Below are 17,155 nucleotides of genomic sequence, written 5' to 3'. Positions count from 1 at the left end.
ATTTTCTAGGCAAGAGTACTGGAGTGGCTTGCCATTGCCTTCTCCGAGAAGCACGCATAAGTACCCACTATTCTTTGTCAGGATGAGACTTGAATGATTCTAGTTTTGAGTTGTGAGAAACCAATATTCCATCAGGTAAAAGGCAGGCAGTCACTTGTGCCTGGAGAAGCATCTGGTGGTGAATAACAGACTCTCCTCTCACCCCTTCATAGCCCCCCTTCTATTGCATTCTCTCCCCCTATGACTCTCCTTGCACACTTCCTCTTACTCCCATCCCCCAACCCCATCGATCCTATCAGCATCCCCTTCTCGTCTCCTCAACGATTAGATGTTCAGGGACAGGAGGTGCGCTGGCAGATGGAGACCAGTGGCTTTTCTTCATGGCCACTATGTCTTCACCAGGGACCAAAGAGGGTACAGTGCATGTCTGGGAGAAGCCACAGGGGGGTAGATGGGGTAGAAAGTGAGCCAGGTTTTCCAGGCCCTGTCTCAGGGTGAACTCTTTGAAAGCAGAGCCTGGTCATCTTTCTCTGACTGCTCCACTTCCTGTAGCAGTTGGTAGAGGGGTCTCCTGGAGTATATGTAACATGGAGCTTCTCTGGACCCCGTCAGCTTCCAGCTAGGATGGTAGCAACGATGCCAAAAGGAAGACACTCCATAGATTCCCAGCAGGCACAAAGCATTGATCATCACGTGCCAGCAGAAGAAGGTGGTAACAAACATGATGTCACTAATGTTATCGTCCTCCCATGGGAAGCCAGAGACTGGTTTGTACAGAATGAAGCCCGCCTGTACCAGCCAGGAACCCATCATCTGAAACAGAAAGGTCTCGATCACAGCGAGTTGAAACGTGTCGGGAGCCCACAGCTTGGCGGTGAACACCAGCATCAGCAGCAGCACCACCAAGATGAGCAGAGAGTGAACATGCATCTCCACCCCCGCGGAGTCCTGGACATGCGACACCAACAGCAGCAGGAGCACATAAAAGGTCAGCACCAAGACCCCTTTCTCCAGGGGCACACAGCGCTGAGGCAGCAAGTTTTTGCTCATGATGTCTATACAGCCGTTGAGGGTGAGGAGGATGAACATGGTCAGGTGCTGCCACTGTTTGGCGTACATGAATCTTGGTGGCAGGTCCCTGTTCATCAGTGTCAACCCTCTCTCAACGCAGCTGATCTCATACGCCATCAAGCCAAAGCCAGCCAGCATCTTCAGCAAACCTCTGTGGGACATTTTCCACAGCCTGGCCCATCTCCCCTTATTCTTGGGAGGCAAAGAAGGATCCGGGAAAGAGTCGCTGAATATCACAGCTTTGGAGACCACTACTGCTCGATACAGTCCGTATGCAAGTAGGAACAACCCTGGATACACGTGACCGATAAAGGTTCCCATTGAATCACAAATCGATCTAATGAAGGCGAGAAGAGTAAAACCCAGGCACGTCCTGCTAGGGCCACCTCAAGGTCTGGACTTTGGATAGAGTTGCCTTCCACCAACTTTTATCGTTTTGCCCCACCCACCGCTCCCCCACAGAAAGGAAGTGCTTCTTGAAACAAGCCTACGGCTTTAGTGGCATAAAGCCTCATTGTTCCATTCCATTCTGGAACACTGGGAACTAACTGGCTTCTGCCAAAGAAGAAAGTTGGTGAACGTGCCTTTAGGGGCCCCCTCTAGGGCCCTTGGGGTGCTTCTGGTCATACTTGTCCCTTTCTCCCATGGCTTCCTCCCCCTGGGACTGCCTACCCAGCACTCAGAGGAGAGAGGAGGATAGAATGGGACTAGGGGTTGCCATGCTCTCGAGAGGAAGCCTGAGCACTTACAAATCCTCGGGTGTCCTTCGGCACCTCTCAGACGTAACTCTGGCCCAATCACAGGGTTTTCTTTCTGGACACATATATTTTAAAACATTTCGATACATGATCATATTTCGCACCTGTCTGGCTTTTCTGTTGTTCTTCTATAGACTTGCTTTGAGGATCACCCAGAAAGCTCGCTTCCTCTCTACCCCTTACCTCTTTACATTCCCACATTTGTCTCCCCACATCCGCATTTCTAATGGCCAGTAAATGGATCTGAAAAGCTACCTTTTGATACTGATTTTAGGGACTGGATATTTTGTACTGTGTCAACCTACGCTTGAGCCATGTTTCCCAGAGTTACCTTCCCTATATGGTTTGAGATTGAGTTGACTGCAAGAGAAGTTTACGTAAGAATCTGAAGATGGAAGTAAAGCAGCAACCTAATACACTCTGAAGGCGTAGGGTACCAGGTGCCCAGAGATTCAGTTACTGATCTGCTCACCTTGGTATAGGCAGCCAGGCCTATGGCTCCCTCAGCTTCTCTTTGTGTAAAGGACACAAGCTTCTGCAAGCCACCTGCCACTGAACTGTGAGGTGATGAGAGGAAGACAAGCTATAGCCTGTCTTCACAGGTTGTATTTTGTCCTTGCTCTTTCCCAGTTTTTTTTTTTGTGTGTGTGTGTGTAACATACTTCTTCCTGCCTGCTGCCACACAGAGATGAAAGGACCACCAGCCCACCACACAGAAGAGAGCCAAAAGCCTTCCATAGACTTCTTCACTCCAAATGTGTAAGGTCTAATATCCTTGAGAAATTCATATTCCCATGATCCTTCTGTAACTGATACAAGGAATTAAGGTGTAATCCCTAAAATTCTGGTTCTGTCGAGAGGAGTGACTCCAGTGAGCTGGTGTTGGCCATTCGCATTTTAACATGGATTATCCCCTCAGTTTCATTTATCTATGAGTCCTCTAGTGTCTAATGCATCTCAGAAGACAGAGTTCTAGGTACTGGGTAACAGCCAGCTGAGTATAAGGAAGAGAGAATGATGAAGAACAAAGTACAGGGAATGTGAAGCCTACGATGGTTTTGGGTTTATTGTAGGAGGTACAAGCAATAGGAGTTTCTCTGGGGGTGATAATTATGCTGAGGGAACAGGAAGTTCACCCCTCAACATGAACAGTACTGACCTCACAGTCTGCATAACCGTCTTTCTCTAAGGTACAAGCAGTGCTGTGGGGCAGAGAGGCAGCACCTGTATGCTGGCAGTGCCCCTAGTGAAGAGGAGGAGAATTTACATGCAGCTCACAGCACTGCCTCTGAGACCTCACTCCTACCCAACTACCTGTACATTCTCAAGTCTAATCAATACCAGAAAAAAAGTTAAATCTTTCTGCCCTTGAGAACGACAGCAATTCAGATTTCTTCTTACTATTGAGAGATTTGGAGGGGCTAGGGATTTGAGTGTGAAAGTAAATTAGGAAGAGCTTAATTCAGCTTTCTGAGGGAGTTTACTCTTTAAAAAATTGTAACATAAGGTGTTTTTTATTCAATGTATAGTCATTGTAGAAAAATGAGGTAAAATACATTCACAAAAAAAGAGCACTACAAGTCATCTATAATTCCATAATCTGGAGGCAACAGCTGTTTTCTTTGAGATATGGAAACACAGTTCTAAGAAGCCAGCATGAAGAAGTGAAAAAATGCATCAACTGGAAGTCAGAAATCTGAGTTCTCTGACTTGCTGCATATCATACCTTTCACCTGAAAAGAAAAATTGTGTTGAATTTAACCTTCTATTAAAGTGAAAATAAACAGCATGAATATTGTTGCACAGAAAGGAGAATATTTATCTCCTGTCTCCATCTCCTTTTTGGTGAATTATCAAAACACTGTGAGAGCACCATAGGGCTCAATGATCAGAGGAAGGAGATTCAAGGGGAAAATCTGAGTGACACTTCTGAAGCAAGTCAGGAGGCCAGAACCCCAGGGATTGTCTTGGGTTTGGGGATTTGATCTGGGAGAAGCACAAGATGTATTGCTCTTCTGCATATCAGCAGGGCTGGGACAGAAGTACATGGTCTGCAGGCCTCAAGGGAGCCACACATGCTCTTTCTTACTGTTGCTTCTACTGCTTTGAGGCTGTGATCCTAGTGAACTGGGAGCAGCAGAGCTTCCTCCAGCTCCCACACTCTCCTTGACAATTGTTCTGGCAGCTGTGAGCCAGAGGCCAGAGGAGGAGAGAAAACAGCAGCACTGACCCAATAGCAGTGTGAGGCTGAAAGTGGCACACATGAGGACAAGAAGCCCCACTTCAGGTCCCATCCGGGTTGCTCAGGCACCAAATCTGCGTGTTGTTCATTACAACATAAACATCCTGATCAAGACTTTGAAGATAAGAATCGCCCACCCCAAACCAGACACTGCCCATGAGTAGCCGAGAAGGAAGCCAAAGGTAGTGAATGATTAGCAGAGCTGGCAGGCAGCTCCAGGGTCTGTGGACACTGAGTACCTGAAGAGAGTTTCATGAGGAAAACTCTGACCACAGGAACCCATAGAAGTCCTTCTTAGCCTGGTTGCTCCATGGTGAGACTTCCCTCAAATCTGCTCCCCCAGCTACCACCCCATGTAATTGAAGGCCCCTAGGCACAGCCACTGCCATTTGTCTGGCATGAAATACCAGAATGAGCCACAAAGCCTTCAGAAATTTAGTAAATACGAATTTACTAACTGCTGTGGATTCTACTGAGTACAGCAGGCATATTAAAAAGTGTATGATGTAGTTATCCTCAAAGGGCTTACCATTTGAAGGCACACATCTCTACACACACACACATACTCTCAAACAAAACATTAGGGAAGTATTTAGACACCTTGGTTCCATAGTAACCAAATGTCACATAGGTAATTTTAAATGTTCTAAAGCATTTGATAAAATTCAACATTTATTGATGATAAACTCTTACCAAAGTGGGTACAGAAGGGAACATATCTCAACATAATACAAGCTGACAAACCCACAGCTTATATATTAATCAACAGTAAAAAGCTGAAAGCTTTCCTGCTAAAATCTAGAACAAGATAAAGATGCCCACTCTCACCACTTCTATTTAAGTATTCTATAGTGTTGGAGGTCCTAGTCACAGTAATCAGGTAAGAAAAAGAAAAGTATCCCAATGTAGAAGGGAGTAGGTAAAATTGTCACTATATGCAGATGATGTGATACTATAAATAGAAAACCATAAAGACTCCAAAATTACTAGAACTGATGAACGAATTCAGCAAGGTAACAGGATAGGATAAAGGTTAACATGCAGAAATCTGTTGCGTTTCTTTGCACTAACAATGAAATATCAGAAAGGGAGAGTAAAAAAAATCCCTTTTAAAATCACATCATAAAAAAAGCAAACTTAGGAATAAACCTGACTAAGGAGGTGAAAGACCTATATGCTGAGAAATATAAACATTGATAAAGGAAACTGAAGATGATACCAAAAAAATGGAAAAATATCCCATGTTCTTGGAAGAATCATATTGTTAAAATGGCCATACTACCTAAAGTAATCTACATATTTAATGTGATCTTTATCAAATTACCCATGACACTTTTCACAGAACTAGAACAAATAACCCTAAAATGTATATCAAACCACAAAAGACCCAGAATTACCAAAGAAATCCTGAGGAAAAAGAACAAAGCTGGAGGCATAGCCCTCCCAGACTTCAGACAAGACTACAAAGCTACAGTAATCAAAACACTGTGGTATTGGCAGAAGAACGGACATATGGTTTAATGGACAAGATAGAGGGCCCAAAACACCCATGATCAATTAATCTTCCACAAAGGAAGCAAGAACATACAATGGAGAAAAGACAGTCTCTTAGCAAGTTGGCAAAATCTGGACAACTGCATGTAAATCTATGAAGTTAGAACACTCCCTCACACCATACACAAAAATAAAATGGCTTAAAGACCCAAATATAAGACATGACACAATAAAACTCCTAGAAGAGAACATAGGCTGAATATTCTCTGACATCAATCTTAGTAATGTTTTCTTAGGTCAGTCTCCCACGGAAATAGAAATAAATCCAAAAATAAATGGGACCTAATTAAACTTAAAAGCTTTTGCATAGCAAAGGAAATCATAAACAAAGCAAAAAGACAACCTATGGACTGGGAGAAAATATTTGCAAGTAATGTGACCAACAAGGGCTTAATTTTCAGAATATACAAACAGCTCATACAAGTCAGTAACAAAAGAAACAGTTCAATTTTAAAAAATGGGCATTTCTCCAAAAGAAGACGTACAAATAACCAGTAGGCATATGAAAAGATGCCCAATATCACTAATTATTAGAGGAATGCGATCAGAATTATGAGATATCACCTCACACAAATCAGAATGACCTTCATTAAGAAGTCTACAATTAATAAATTCTGGAGAGGGTGTGGAGAAAAGGGAACCCTCCTACACTGTTGGTGGGAATGTAAATTTTTGCAGCTACTATGGAAAACAGGAAGGAGGATCTTTTAAAAGTGAAAAATAGAGTTGCCATATGATCCAGCAACCCCACTCCTGGGCATTTATTTGGAGAAGGCTATAATTTGAAAGCATACTTGTAACCCAGTGTTGGTAACAGCACTATTTACAGTAGTCAAGACATGGAAGCCACTTAAATGTCCATTGACAGATGAATGGATAAAGAAGATGTGATATATACATACAATGGAATACTGCTCAGCCATAAAGAAGAATTATTGCCATTTGAAGCAACATGGATTTAACTCAAGACTATCATACCAAGTGAAGTAAGTCGGAAAAACAGACAAATACCATATGATACCCTTTATAAGTGGAATCTGAAATATGATAAAAATGAACTTATTTACAAAGCAGAAACAGACTCAGAAACATGGAAAACAAACTTATGGTTACCAAAGGTGAGAAGGGGTGGAAGAGGGATGCAGTAGGAGTTTGGGATTAGCAGATATACACTGCTATATATAAAACAGATAAACAACAAAGTCCCACTTATAACTCATGGAACTATATTCAATAGCCTGTAATATACCATAATGGGAAAGAATATGGAAAAGGACATATATATTATGTAACACATATAATATATATACATTATATGATATATATATAACTGAAGCACTTTACTATACACCAGAAACTGACACAACATTGTATATCAACTATGCTTCAATAAAAAAAAGTAAAAAAATATTTCTAACAGCAACATTTAAAAGATGAAATTAGTTTTAATAAGATATATTTAACTCAATATGTTCACAATATCATTCCAACATGTAATTAATATAAAAGTTATAAATGAATTATTTTTAATAAATGAAGTATTTGACTCCATATTTCATACTAAATGTACAAACTCCAGTGTTATGTTTTACACATAACAGCACATTTCACTTCAGACAAGCCATGTTACACGCTCAATAGCTACATGTGGTTAGTGGCCGCCATATTGTATTATGTAGAGTCATACAGTATAGAATGACAAGTTGAGTGAATTTTAAAGTTTTAGTGAGAAGAACAGTTCCTTGTGGGGGTAGAATTTTGTTCAGAAATGATATCTAGACAGCTACACTATAAACTCAATGGTTATAGGATTTTAGTATGGTGCTGAACATCTTTTAATTTACTTTCTGTTTGCAAGGGGCACTCTCATTATCATCAGCATCAAAAAATGACTACAACTCACCTTGCTGCTAGGCAGAAACCCACCACAGGAAGAGAACAAGCCAGAGGTGGGGCCTTGAGCAAAACCACACAGGGAATGGGTCTGTGGAAATCAGAATAAGGTCAGAGCCCATCTGTTTATGTGCCAGATTTCATCTTAATTTCAAATAAGTATTACTAAGCCTTGGGGTTTGTCACTAACTTACCAAAATAAAGCCATGAGAGATGGAAACAGCATTCTCATTTCTTCGTTTGAAGGGACATATTTGCTTTATTTCTCCTGGCACACCAATTCATAATTCTCCTCTTTGAAATTTCGTATAATAGGAGCTTTATACCTCATTGCATAATCATAGCTTAGGTTTCACAGTTGGTATAATAGATGGTGATCACATTTCAACAGTTGCTTTTTTTTCTGAAAACTTTTGGCAAGGTGGGAACACGTACTCACGTTATCTCTGTTATACCTATTTCTTCCTTTATGACTATGGTATTAACTCTCACCCATGGCTGAGGACAGAACTCAAGGACCCTGAGTCTGTTGCTCTATAGATCAATCCTTTTCCATCCCAGAATATGCATCTCCAAATTAGGAGTTAACCTTTGTGCTGTCTTCTGAAGGATTCTTAATTCTGCAATTTGGGAAACCCACTGTAAACTTCAAAATTCCCTGTGGGAGATGCGTCTGTCTCATCATTGAATGTTCTTGTTCTCCTCCCACAGTATGGGGTGTTGCTGGGGAGTTGCCACCCAGCCAGGGACCATGTTACCTGACAATTACGTGACTGAGTCTGGGCCAGTGGGATGTGTATGGAATTGATACATACCACTTCAAGACATGGCCCTTAGAAACCTCTCTCCTATTTTTCACCCTTTCTTTTTCCATATCTGCTGGCTGAATACAGAAGATTATGAGGCACTAGAGAAGGACAGAGTCACAAGATTTAGAGTCTGACTTCTGAGAGACTAGGTGAAAGGCTGCCTATGCTACTGTATGCTTAGTCACTCAGTCGTGTCTGACTCTGTGACCCCATGTACTGTAACCTGGCCAGAGTCCTCTGTCTCATGGGGTTCTCCAGGCAGGAATACTGAAGTGGGTTGCTATTTCCTTCCAGGGGATCTTCCCAACCCAGGACTCGAACCCAGGTCTCTTATCTCCTGCATTGGCAGATGGGTTCTTTACCACTAGCGCCATCTAGGAAGTTGATCTACTAACTAGAAATGCTGGCATTTAATTTTATGAGTGTGGGAGAAATAACCTTCTGTGGTGGTAAGCTGATGTGATTTAAGGGTTTATCTGTTTTAAATCAGTTAATCTACATTGTCTACCAAGCCTCCAACAGGCCCACTGCACGCGCTGCATCACTTCAGTTGTGTCCGACTCTGTGTGACCCCATAGATAGAAGCCCACTAGGGTCCCCCGTCCCTGGGATTCTCCAGGCAAGAACACTGGAGTGGGTTGCCATTTCCTTCTCCAATGTGTGAAAGTGAAAAGTGAAAGTGAAGTTGCTCAGTCGTGTCCAACCCCTAGTGACTCCACGGACTGCAGCCCACCAGGCCCCTCCATCCATGGGATTTTCCAGGCAAGAGTACTGGAGTGGCTTGCCATTGTCTTCTCCGAACAGGCCCACTAGGAGCTGATATAAATGTATCTCTTGGCCATCAACTTTGATGTGCAAACTACCAGAAGGGTGAAGTTGGTTGCTCCCACCCAACTCCCTCCTCACCTTCAGTATCCGAAGTCTAGAATTCTCATGTACCCTGTCCATGCCACAGTTTCTGAGGCCAGGAAAGTGAATTCTCAAAGTTGCCTTGTAACTATGGATAGAGAGCACAAGAACTTGATGGTCCCAAAGCTTCTCATTCTCATTTTGACCTTTGCTTCATTTTGGACACAATCTTCCAATAATAGGGCCACACATCTTAATGAGGTACATTGTTTCTCATTATTGACCAGTGTTGCATAAACCTTCACCCCAAGGACTTCCCTGGTGGTCCAGTGACTGAGACTCTGTGCTGCCAATGCAGGGGGCCTGGATTCAACCCATGGTCAGGGAATTAGGGGCTTCCCAGGTGGCGCTAGTGGTAAAGGACCCTCCTGCCAATGCAGGAGATGTAAGAGGCCTGGGTTCAATCCCTGGGTCAGGAAGATCCCCTGGAGGAGGGCATGGCAACCCACTCCAGTATTCATACCTAGAGAATCCCATGGACAGAGGAGCCTGGCGGGCTTAGAGTTGCCAAGAGTCAGCCATGATTGAAGTGACATAACACACACGTATGCAGGTAACCAGGTCCCACAAGTAAGAGTTTGCTGGCATGCTACAATGAAGACTGAAGATCCCCAGTGCCAACCCAGCACAGGCAAATAAATATTTTTAAAACAAACAAGCAAAAACCCACTTCACCTGAAACTAATGCTACCAGTAATTCGTTTTTTATTGCTGTGCCACAAATTAGCATATAATTAGGAGCTTAACCAACATGAATTATCTCACATTTTTACATGGGTCAGGAATCTAATATAGGTTAGTTGAGTCCTTTTCTCAAAATCTCATCAAGTTGAAATTGAGGTGTTAGCTGGCTCAGGATCCTCTTGCAAGCTCACTGGCTGTTGGCAGAATTCAGCTCCTTGCTGTTCTGACTTGCTGGCTGTTAGTGACTAAAGGTTTGCCCACACTTCCTTGCCATGTGACCCTCATTGGAAGTTCACAGCTTGCTTTTGTCCAGGCCAACAGGAGTGTATCTCCTTGATGATTCACCTTGTAATGTCCTCACCTGACTAAGTCAGACCTATTCAGGACACTCTTCCTTCTCACTAACTCACAATTCAATGATTAGTATCATGGAAGTGATATTCCATTATATTCTGTAGTCCCACTCACACTCAAGGGGAGAAGATTATACAGAACATGTATACCAGGGGCAGGAATCTTGGGAGCCATCTAGAATTCTGCTTACCACACCATCCAATCCTCCTTTTTTGTTCATTATTATAAGCTGCAATATAATTTGCACATGTTTGTGTCTTTCTCATTATTATATTATTATATTGCTAATACCTTCATAGTAGTAGTAGTGTTAGTCACTCAATCGGGTCCAACCAGGGGATTTTCCCGACCCAGTGACTGAACTTGAGCCTCCCGCATTGCAGGCAGGTACTTTACCATCTGAGCCTTTTAGTACCTGGAAAATAGCAACTCTTTTAGGATTTTTTCATTGAATTATTAATCCTTTGGTCTTCTTGATTGAATTTGCATGACCCGCTTAATGTGTTACCTGCGAGATTACAAAGTTAATCTCCTTCATTGTATGTTTACTTTTGTGAAATTCATTTGTGAAAAAAATTTCTCTTTTCATTGTTTCAAATATCTGGGAGTAAATTCTGTTTAAGGCTTCTGGCCTCCAGTGCAATTACTTCACTGGTGTTTCAGATAGAGTGCCAGCAGGAAATAGATGGCAACCCAAGCAAGGATAGTTCAAGGAAGGCTTTATTTATTTATTTTTTTCTGAGTTGTGTGGCCTAAGGGATCTTAACTCCCTGAGTAGGGATGGAGCCTGCACCCGCTGCAGTGGAAAGACAGCCTCTTAACTAGTGGATCACCAGGAAAATCCCAAAGGAAGGTTTAATAAAGGTACTTCTCTTACAGATGTGGATATATGGGTATGTGAAGTGACGTGAAAGTCGGATCAGTCGTGTCTGACTCTTTGCGACCCCATGGACTGTAGCTCACCAGTCTCCTCTGTCCATGGAATTCCCCAGGCAACAATACTGGAGTGGGTAGCCATTCGCTTCTCCAGGGGATATTCCCAACCCAGGGATCGAATCCCGGTCTCCTGCATTATAGGCAGATTCTTTACCATCTGAGCCACCAGGGAAGCCCAAAAAGGATAGCTGAGTCACCACCAGAGCTATTATAACCCCTCGGGCCCAACGGACATGAAATGAGAGAAGTTCCTCAGTGTGTGCAAGTATAGCGTCGTGGGCTCGATGGCCCCCAAGAAGATATTTTCAAGTGCTAACCCCAGAACCTGTGAACATGACCTTATTTGGCAAAGGGGTGTTTGCAGACATAATTAAAGATCTTGAGGTAAGATTATCCTGGATTTAGAGTGGGTTCTAAACCAATGACAGATGAGCTTATAAGAGAAAGGCAGAGGGAGGTTTGAAACACAGAGGCACACAGAGGAGCAACGTGAAGGTGGAGGCAGACTAGAGTGATGTATCTATAAGCTAAGGAACACTGAGGACTTCCAGCAGCCATCAGAAGTTAGGACAGAAGCATGGGACAGACGTTCTCTGAGAGCCTCCAGATGGGAGCAGCACTGACTGCACCTTGATTTGGACTTCTGGCAACCATAACTGTGACAGCATAAATTCCTGTTGTTTTAAGCCACCAAGTGTGTAGTCACTTGTTATGGCAGCTTAGGAAACTAATACTGATTGTGTTGTGGTGGAGGGGTACAGCCAGCCTGAAGTGACCCCAGGGAAAGAAGCTAAGAGAATAATACCCCAATCTCACTCTTATTTCCATCCTCCTACTGGGGCTAGTCATTGGCCAAAAGCCAGAGGATACGTGAGCTCAGTGATGTGTAATATACAAAGCCAGTCTCCTGGGAGAGGAAGCAGGATAGAGGAGAAAAATGAATTTGACGGGGCAAATTAAAAGTATATGGCACACCTCTTTTTAGGTTATGGTAGACTAACCATAGATCCTGATTTGTCTAGAGTAGTTTGGTTTTCACCTGTTGTTTCAATGGAAAAATTAATTTTGTATTTTTTCTCCCTCGAGTGTCCAAGTTTGAGTGATAAATTATATAGTCACACTAATTATAGGTTAAAATCCAATTGGTTCATTATTCAAATGGAGATAAAATCAGCTGTAGTGTATGTTAAGCAAGTCACACCTATCAAGGTGTTTTTTCTCTTGACTACCCTATGGTCCTAACCATTCTTGACAGATGTAAGGAGAATTTTTAAGACTTTCTGAAGTTAACAAGAATACATCTGTCTCCAAATCCTGCATCATATGCCCTGTATTTCCTGCATTTAACTTTTTTCACTTCATCTTGGAGATCTTTTCATGTCAGGACACAGGTCTCCCCTATTCCTTTTAACTTCTACATTGTACCCCATAATTTATTTACCCATCCTTCTATTGGTCAACATTTATTATTTAAAGTTACCTATGGACACAGTGCTTCAGTACATGTTTTTGTACATACTTTTTGTGTAGATCTGTGAGTATTTCTAGAATATACATTGTATCAGAGTTCTTAGCTACAGACAACAAGAATCCATTCTGGCTAGTTTAAAGGAAAGGAATTCATTATAGAATCATTAGGAAGGCTGGAAAAAGACTCCAGGTTAAGTTTGAAGGACTAGCGCCCAGAATTTCACTGTCAGACAGGCTTAGGTTGTTGCTTCTGGCACTGACCTCAGAACTACAGGGCAAATCAATTTGGTGATGGACAGAGGTTTCCATCTTTGCTGGTACTCTTGTTACAGAACAGAGACCTCATATGGATTCAGTTTCCTTACATTGCTCAATTCAGATTTGAAGTATTAAGTGGGTGTGTCTAATTGGTCACATACCTGGACCCTCAGTTCAGTTCGGTTCAGTCACTCAGTTGTGTCTGACTCTTTGCAACCCCATGGACTGCAGCACACCAGGCCTCCCTGTCCATCACCAACTCCCAGAATTTACTCAAACTCATGTCCATTGAGTCAGTGACACCATCAACCATCTCATCCTCTGTTGTCCCCTTCTCCTCCCACCTTCAATCTTTCCCAGCATCAAGGTCTTTTCAAATGAGTCAACTCTTTGTATCAGGCTGCCAAAGTATTGGAATTTCAGCTTCAACATCAGTCCGTCCAATGAACACTCAGGACTGATCTCCTTTAGGATGGACTGGTTGGATCTCCTTGCAGTCCAAGGGACTCTCAAGAGTCTTCTCCAACACCACAGTTCAAAAGCATCAATTCTTCGGCACTCAGCTTTCTTTATAGTCCAACTCTCACATCTATACATGACTACTGGAAAACCATAGCCTTGTCTAGATGGACCTTTATTAGCAAAGTAATGTCTCTGCTTTTTAATATGCTGCCTAGGTTGGTCATAATTTTCCTTCCAAGGAGTAAGTGTCTTTTAATTTCATGGATGCAGTCACCATCTGCAGTGATTTTGGAGCTCAAAAAAATAAAGTCTGCCACTGTTTCCCCATCTATTTGCCATGAAGCATTGGGACCAGATGCTATATGATCTTAGTTTTCTGAATTTTGAGTTTTAAGTTTAGTTTTAAGTCATCTTTTTCACTCTCCTCTTTCATTTTCATCAAGAGGCTCTTTAGTTCTTACTCACTTTCTGCCATAAGAGTGGTGTCATCTGCATATCTGAGGTTATTGATATTTCTCCCGGCAATCTTGATTCCAGCTTGTGCTTCATCCAGCCCAGCATTTCTCATGATGTACTCTGCATATAAGTTAAGTAAGCAGGGTGACAATATATAGCCTTGACGTACTCTTTTTCCTACTTGGAACCAGTCTGTTGTTCCATGTCCAATTCTAACTGTTGCTTCTTGACCTGCATATAGATTTCTCAAGAGGCAGGTCAGGTGGTCTGGTATTCCCATCTCTTTCAGAATTTTCCAGAGTTTATTGTGATCCACACAGTCAAAGGCTTTGGCATAGTCAAGAAAGCAGAAATAGATGTTTTTCTGGAACTCTCTTGCTTTTTTTGACGATCCAGCAGATGTTGGCAATTTGATCTCTGGTTCCACTGGCTTTTCTAAAACCTGGACCCTAGCTGACTACAAAGGAGGTGAGAGGTTAAAAGCAGATATCTATCAGGAAGGCAGGCCTGACAAAATGGAAATGATCAAAATATTGGGAGGCTATTTCAAAGATGTTGTTAGGTTCACATGACAAATGTCCTCTGCAAGTAGCAGGAAGTGGAATTGTTTGCTTGGAAGATCTATGCACTTTAAATTCTGGCACACCAAATGTCTGTCAAACTGACTTTAAGAAAATGTGGACCAATTCATATTTCTGCCTACATTATATGATAATTCCTTTTAGTTGTTGAGGCAGAACCTCCTCACCAGAGACACAGGACAAAGCACAATATATCTGCCTAACAAAGGAGAGAAGAGCAAAACGCGGGCTGCCTACTCTCCTCTCTCGTGCTCTTGTTGTTCAGTCACCTGGTTGTGTCCAGCTCTTTGCAACCACATGGACTGCAGCACGCCAGGCCTCCCTGTCCCTCACTGTCCCCTGAAGTTTGCCCAAGGCCATGTCCATTGCATCAGTGATGCCATCCAGCCATCTCATCCTCTGATGCCCTCTCCTCCTTCTGCCCTCTTGCTTGAGGGCTCTTCAAGTTTTGGGATATATATATAAATAAATAAATAACTTTCTACCTACTTTTATCATCTCCTGGTCACTGGTCCCGGACAAAATGGAAAGTTCTCGACAGGAGTCTATACTTTTAGTGAGCTGGTTCTCACTGTTCCATTCCACTCTACACTGAGAACTAATTGACTTCTGCCAAAGGAGGAAGATAAATATTTCCCAATGTGCACCTGTGAGAATATATGCTCTCATGAGGTCTGTTTGAGTCTTTGAGATGTTTCTGGTTGCACTTGTCTTTCTCTCCCTTGGCTTGCTTTCTTCTGCTACTGTCCAGTACTTAGAGGAGCAGTGGACAGGTATATGAACACAGAGATTACCCAGAAAAGGCCTGGGTTATACTAAAACATTTGCACATCATTTAAGATCCCTTACTTATTCTCTGATCATATTGAAAGCATAAAACTTTATAAACATTTGTTAGTGTGCTCACATTATACATATTGAGTATCTATTCCAGCCTCTTCATTTTTCTGTAAAAGACAGTTTTAGGGGACCACCAAGAAAGCCCTTCACTTGCCCCTAAATCTCCACTGGACAATAGATGAACCTGAAAAACTACCTTTTGAGATTAATTTTGGGTGTCAGAGTATTATTTCTTATTAACATGCAAATATGTTGAGACAAGTAGATTCAGTGAACAACATATGAATTAGCTCATCAACCTTATTCTCATCTGCTGTGTGTCTAATACATATATAAGTAGAAAGAGTTCTAAGCACTAGGTGATATTCATCTGCATTTGTAGAATTGTGTTCAAGGTAAGAGTCTTCTTATAAGGGGGATAGTGAAGATCAAGGTACAGGGAATGTGAGGCATGCCCTGGGCACACCAAAGGTTCTGGGTTTGTTGTAAGAGGTACATGGAATAGGAGTTTCTCTGGGAGGGATAGGTGTCATGAGAGGAGAAGTCCATCATTCAATGTGAATGATGGTGACGTCAAACAGTCTTCTGCATAATCAATTATCTCTCCTTACTGTATAAGCAATGCTGTGCACAGAGAGGCAGCACTCATATCTGATAGCACACCTAGTGGAGAGGAGGAGATTTTACACCCAGGTCACAGCACTGCCTGAGAGCCCTCAGTCTTATCTTTCAGCTTCTCCCTTTCCTGCATCTCTTTAATATCAGAAAGTCCAATCTGTCCATGCTTTTGAGGATGAAGGTCATTTCTTAACTGAGGGAGAGTTAAGAAATTTTCACACACAAATCCCACTTTGAGTGTGAAATCACATAGAATTGTGTTCAAGGTAAGAGTCTTCTTGTAAGGGGGATAGTGAGTGTGAAAATGCTGTGGGAGAGTTTAAGATTGCTTTACAAAGTGCTTGCCTTCCTTATTCCATTTTAACTTCAAACTATTTTCTTTTTCTTATGCAAGTGTGGCACAGATTGGCTAACAATTCATCCCATTCATTTCCATTTCCTTTGCTGATAAACTACATTTTCCACCTGTCTTAAAGGTGGATGCAACCTTGCAGTTGGGCCAATGGAGTTTGAATGGAAATGACATATATTAGTTTCTGGTCACATCCATAAAATCCTTTCTCACATACTCTTCCATGCTATTTTCCTTTCCTCTGGATTTATACAGAATATCACACCTTATTTGAAAGTCTTATGTTGTTGAGGTTTGAGGAGTCATACGATGAAAGGAACAGGCTTCCTGGGATATTTCTTTTAGCAGGCCTGTACATTGTTCAGGAACACTCATTTTAGACTACATATGGTCAAGGAATAAACCTTTTTTTGATTAAGAAATGGAAATTTTTCACATTGTTTGTTATAGCAGCTAGTTTACCCGAACTAATACAAAACATTATATGTAGTCTTTATAGGAAAATTGTAAAAAAATCAATAAGCAAAAATGAGAGAAAAAATAAGCAATTCCAAACTTAATGATAACCACTGTTAATATTTTACTAGAATCCCAGCTTTTAAGAAGGCAGTATGGTGAAATGTGGGGGGGGAGGGGAATGACTGGAAATAAATCAGGAATCCAGTCTTATTTTCCCCCTAAATACCAGAGCTTTGGTTTCTCTTTAGAAAAAGGAAAGAGCCTTGTCATCTCTGTTATTTAAGGATGGGAGGAAGGATGCAGGGAAGGGAAGGGTAGAGAAGGAAATGGAAGAGAAAAGGGAGGGAAAGAGAGAGAAAGAGGGAGGGAAACATGCAGTTGTTGCCTAGAAAGGAGTGATTTGTCATCCCACAATTTTTCCTTCTTAGCTCGTGATCAAAACACTCAGA

At 42.0% G+C, this 17,155-nt stretch overlaps 1 protein-coding gene across 1 annotated transcript; it reads right to left on the bottom strand.

Moving 5' to 3' along the window:
- Positions 1 to 489: 489 nt before the first annotated feature.
- On the bottom strand, positions 490 to 1,392 carry TEDDM1 (transmembrane epididymal protein 1). Its single transcript, XM_055418798.2, has one exon. It carries the CDS (start codon positions 1,390 to 1,392, stop codon positions 490 to 492), a length of 903 nt encoding a protein of 300 aa, XP_055274773.2.
- Positions 1,393 to 17,155: the final 15,763 nt, after the last annotated feature.

This window comes from Moschus berezovskii, chromosome 17 (genome assembly GCF_049115385.1).
Source record: "Moschus berezovskii isolate FMDL1 chromosome 17, NW_MosBer_1.0, whole genome shotgun sequence".
NCBI classification, from domain to species: Eukaryota; Metazoa; Chordata; class Mammalia; order Artiodactyla; family Moschidae; genus Moschus; species Moschus berezovskii.
The sequence above is the reverse complement of the archived record's forward strand: the minus strand, read 5'-3'. Positions and strand labels throughout refer to the sequence as shown.

What these genes read in the sequence shown, in the direction of transcription:
- TEDDM1 (XM_055418798.2), bottom strand. Translation starts at nt 1,392, where the DNA reads ATGGGAACCTTTATCGGTCACGTGTATCCAGGGTTGTTCCTACTTGCA.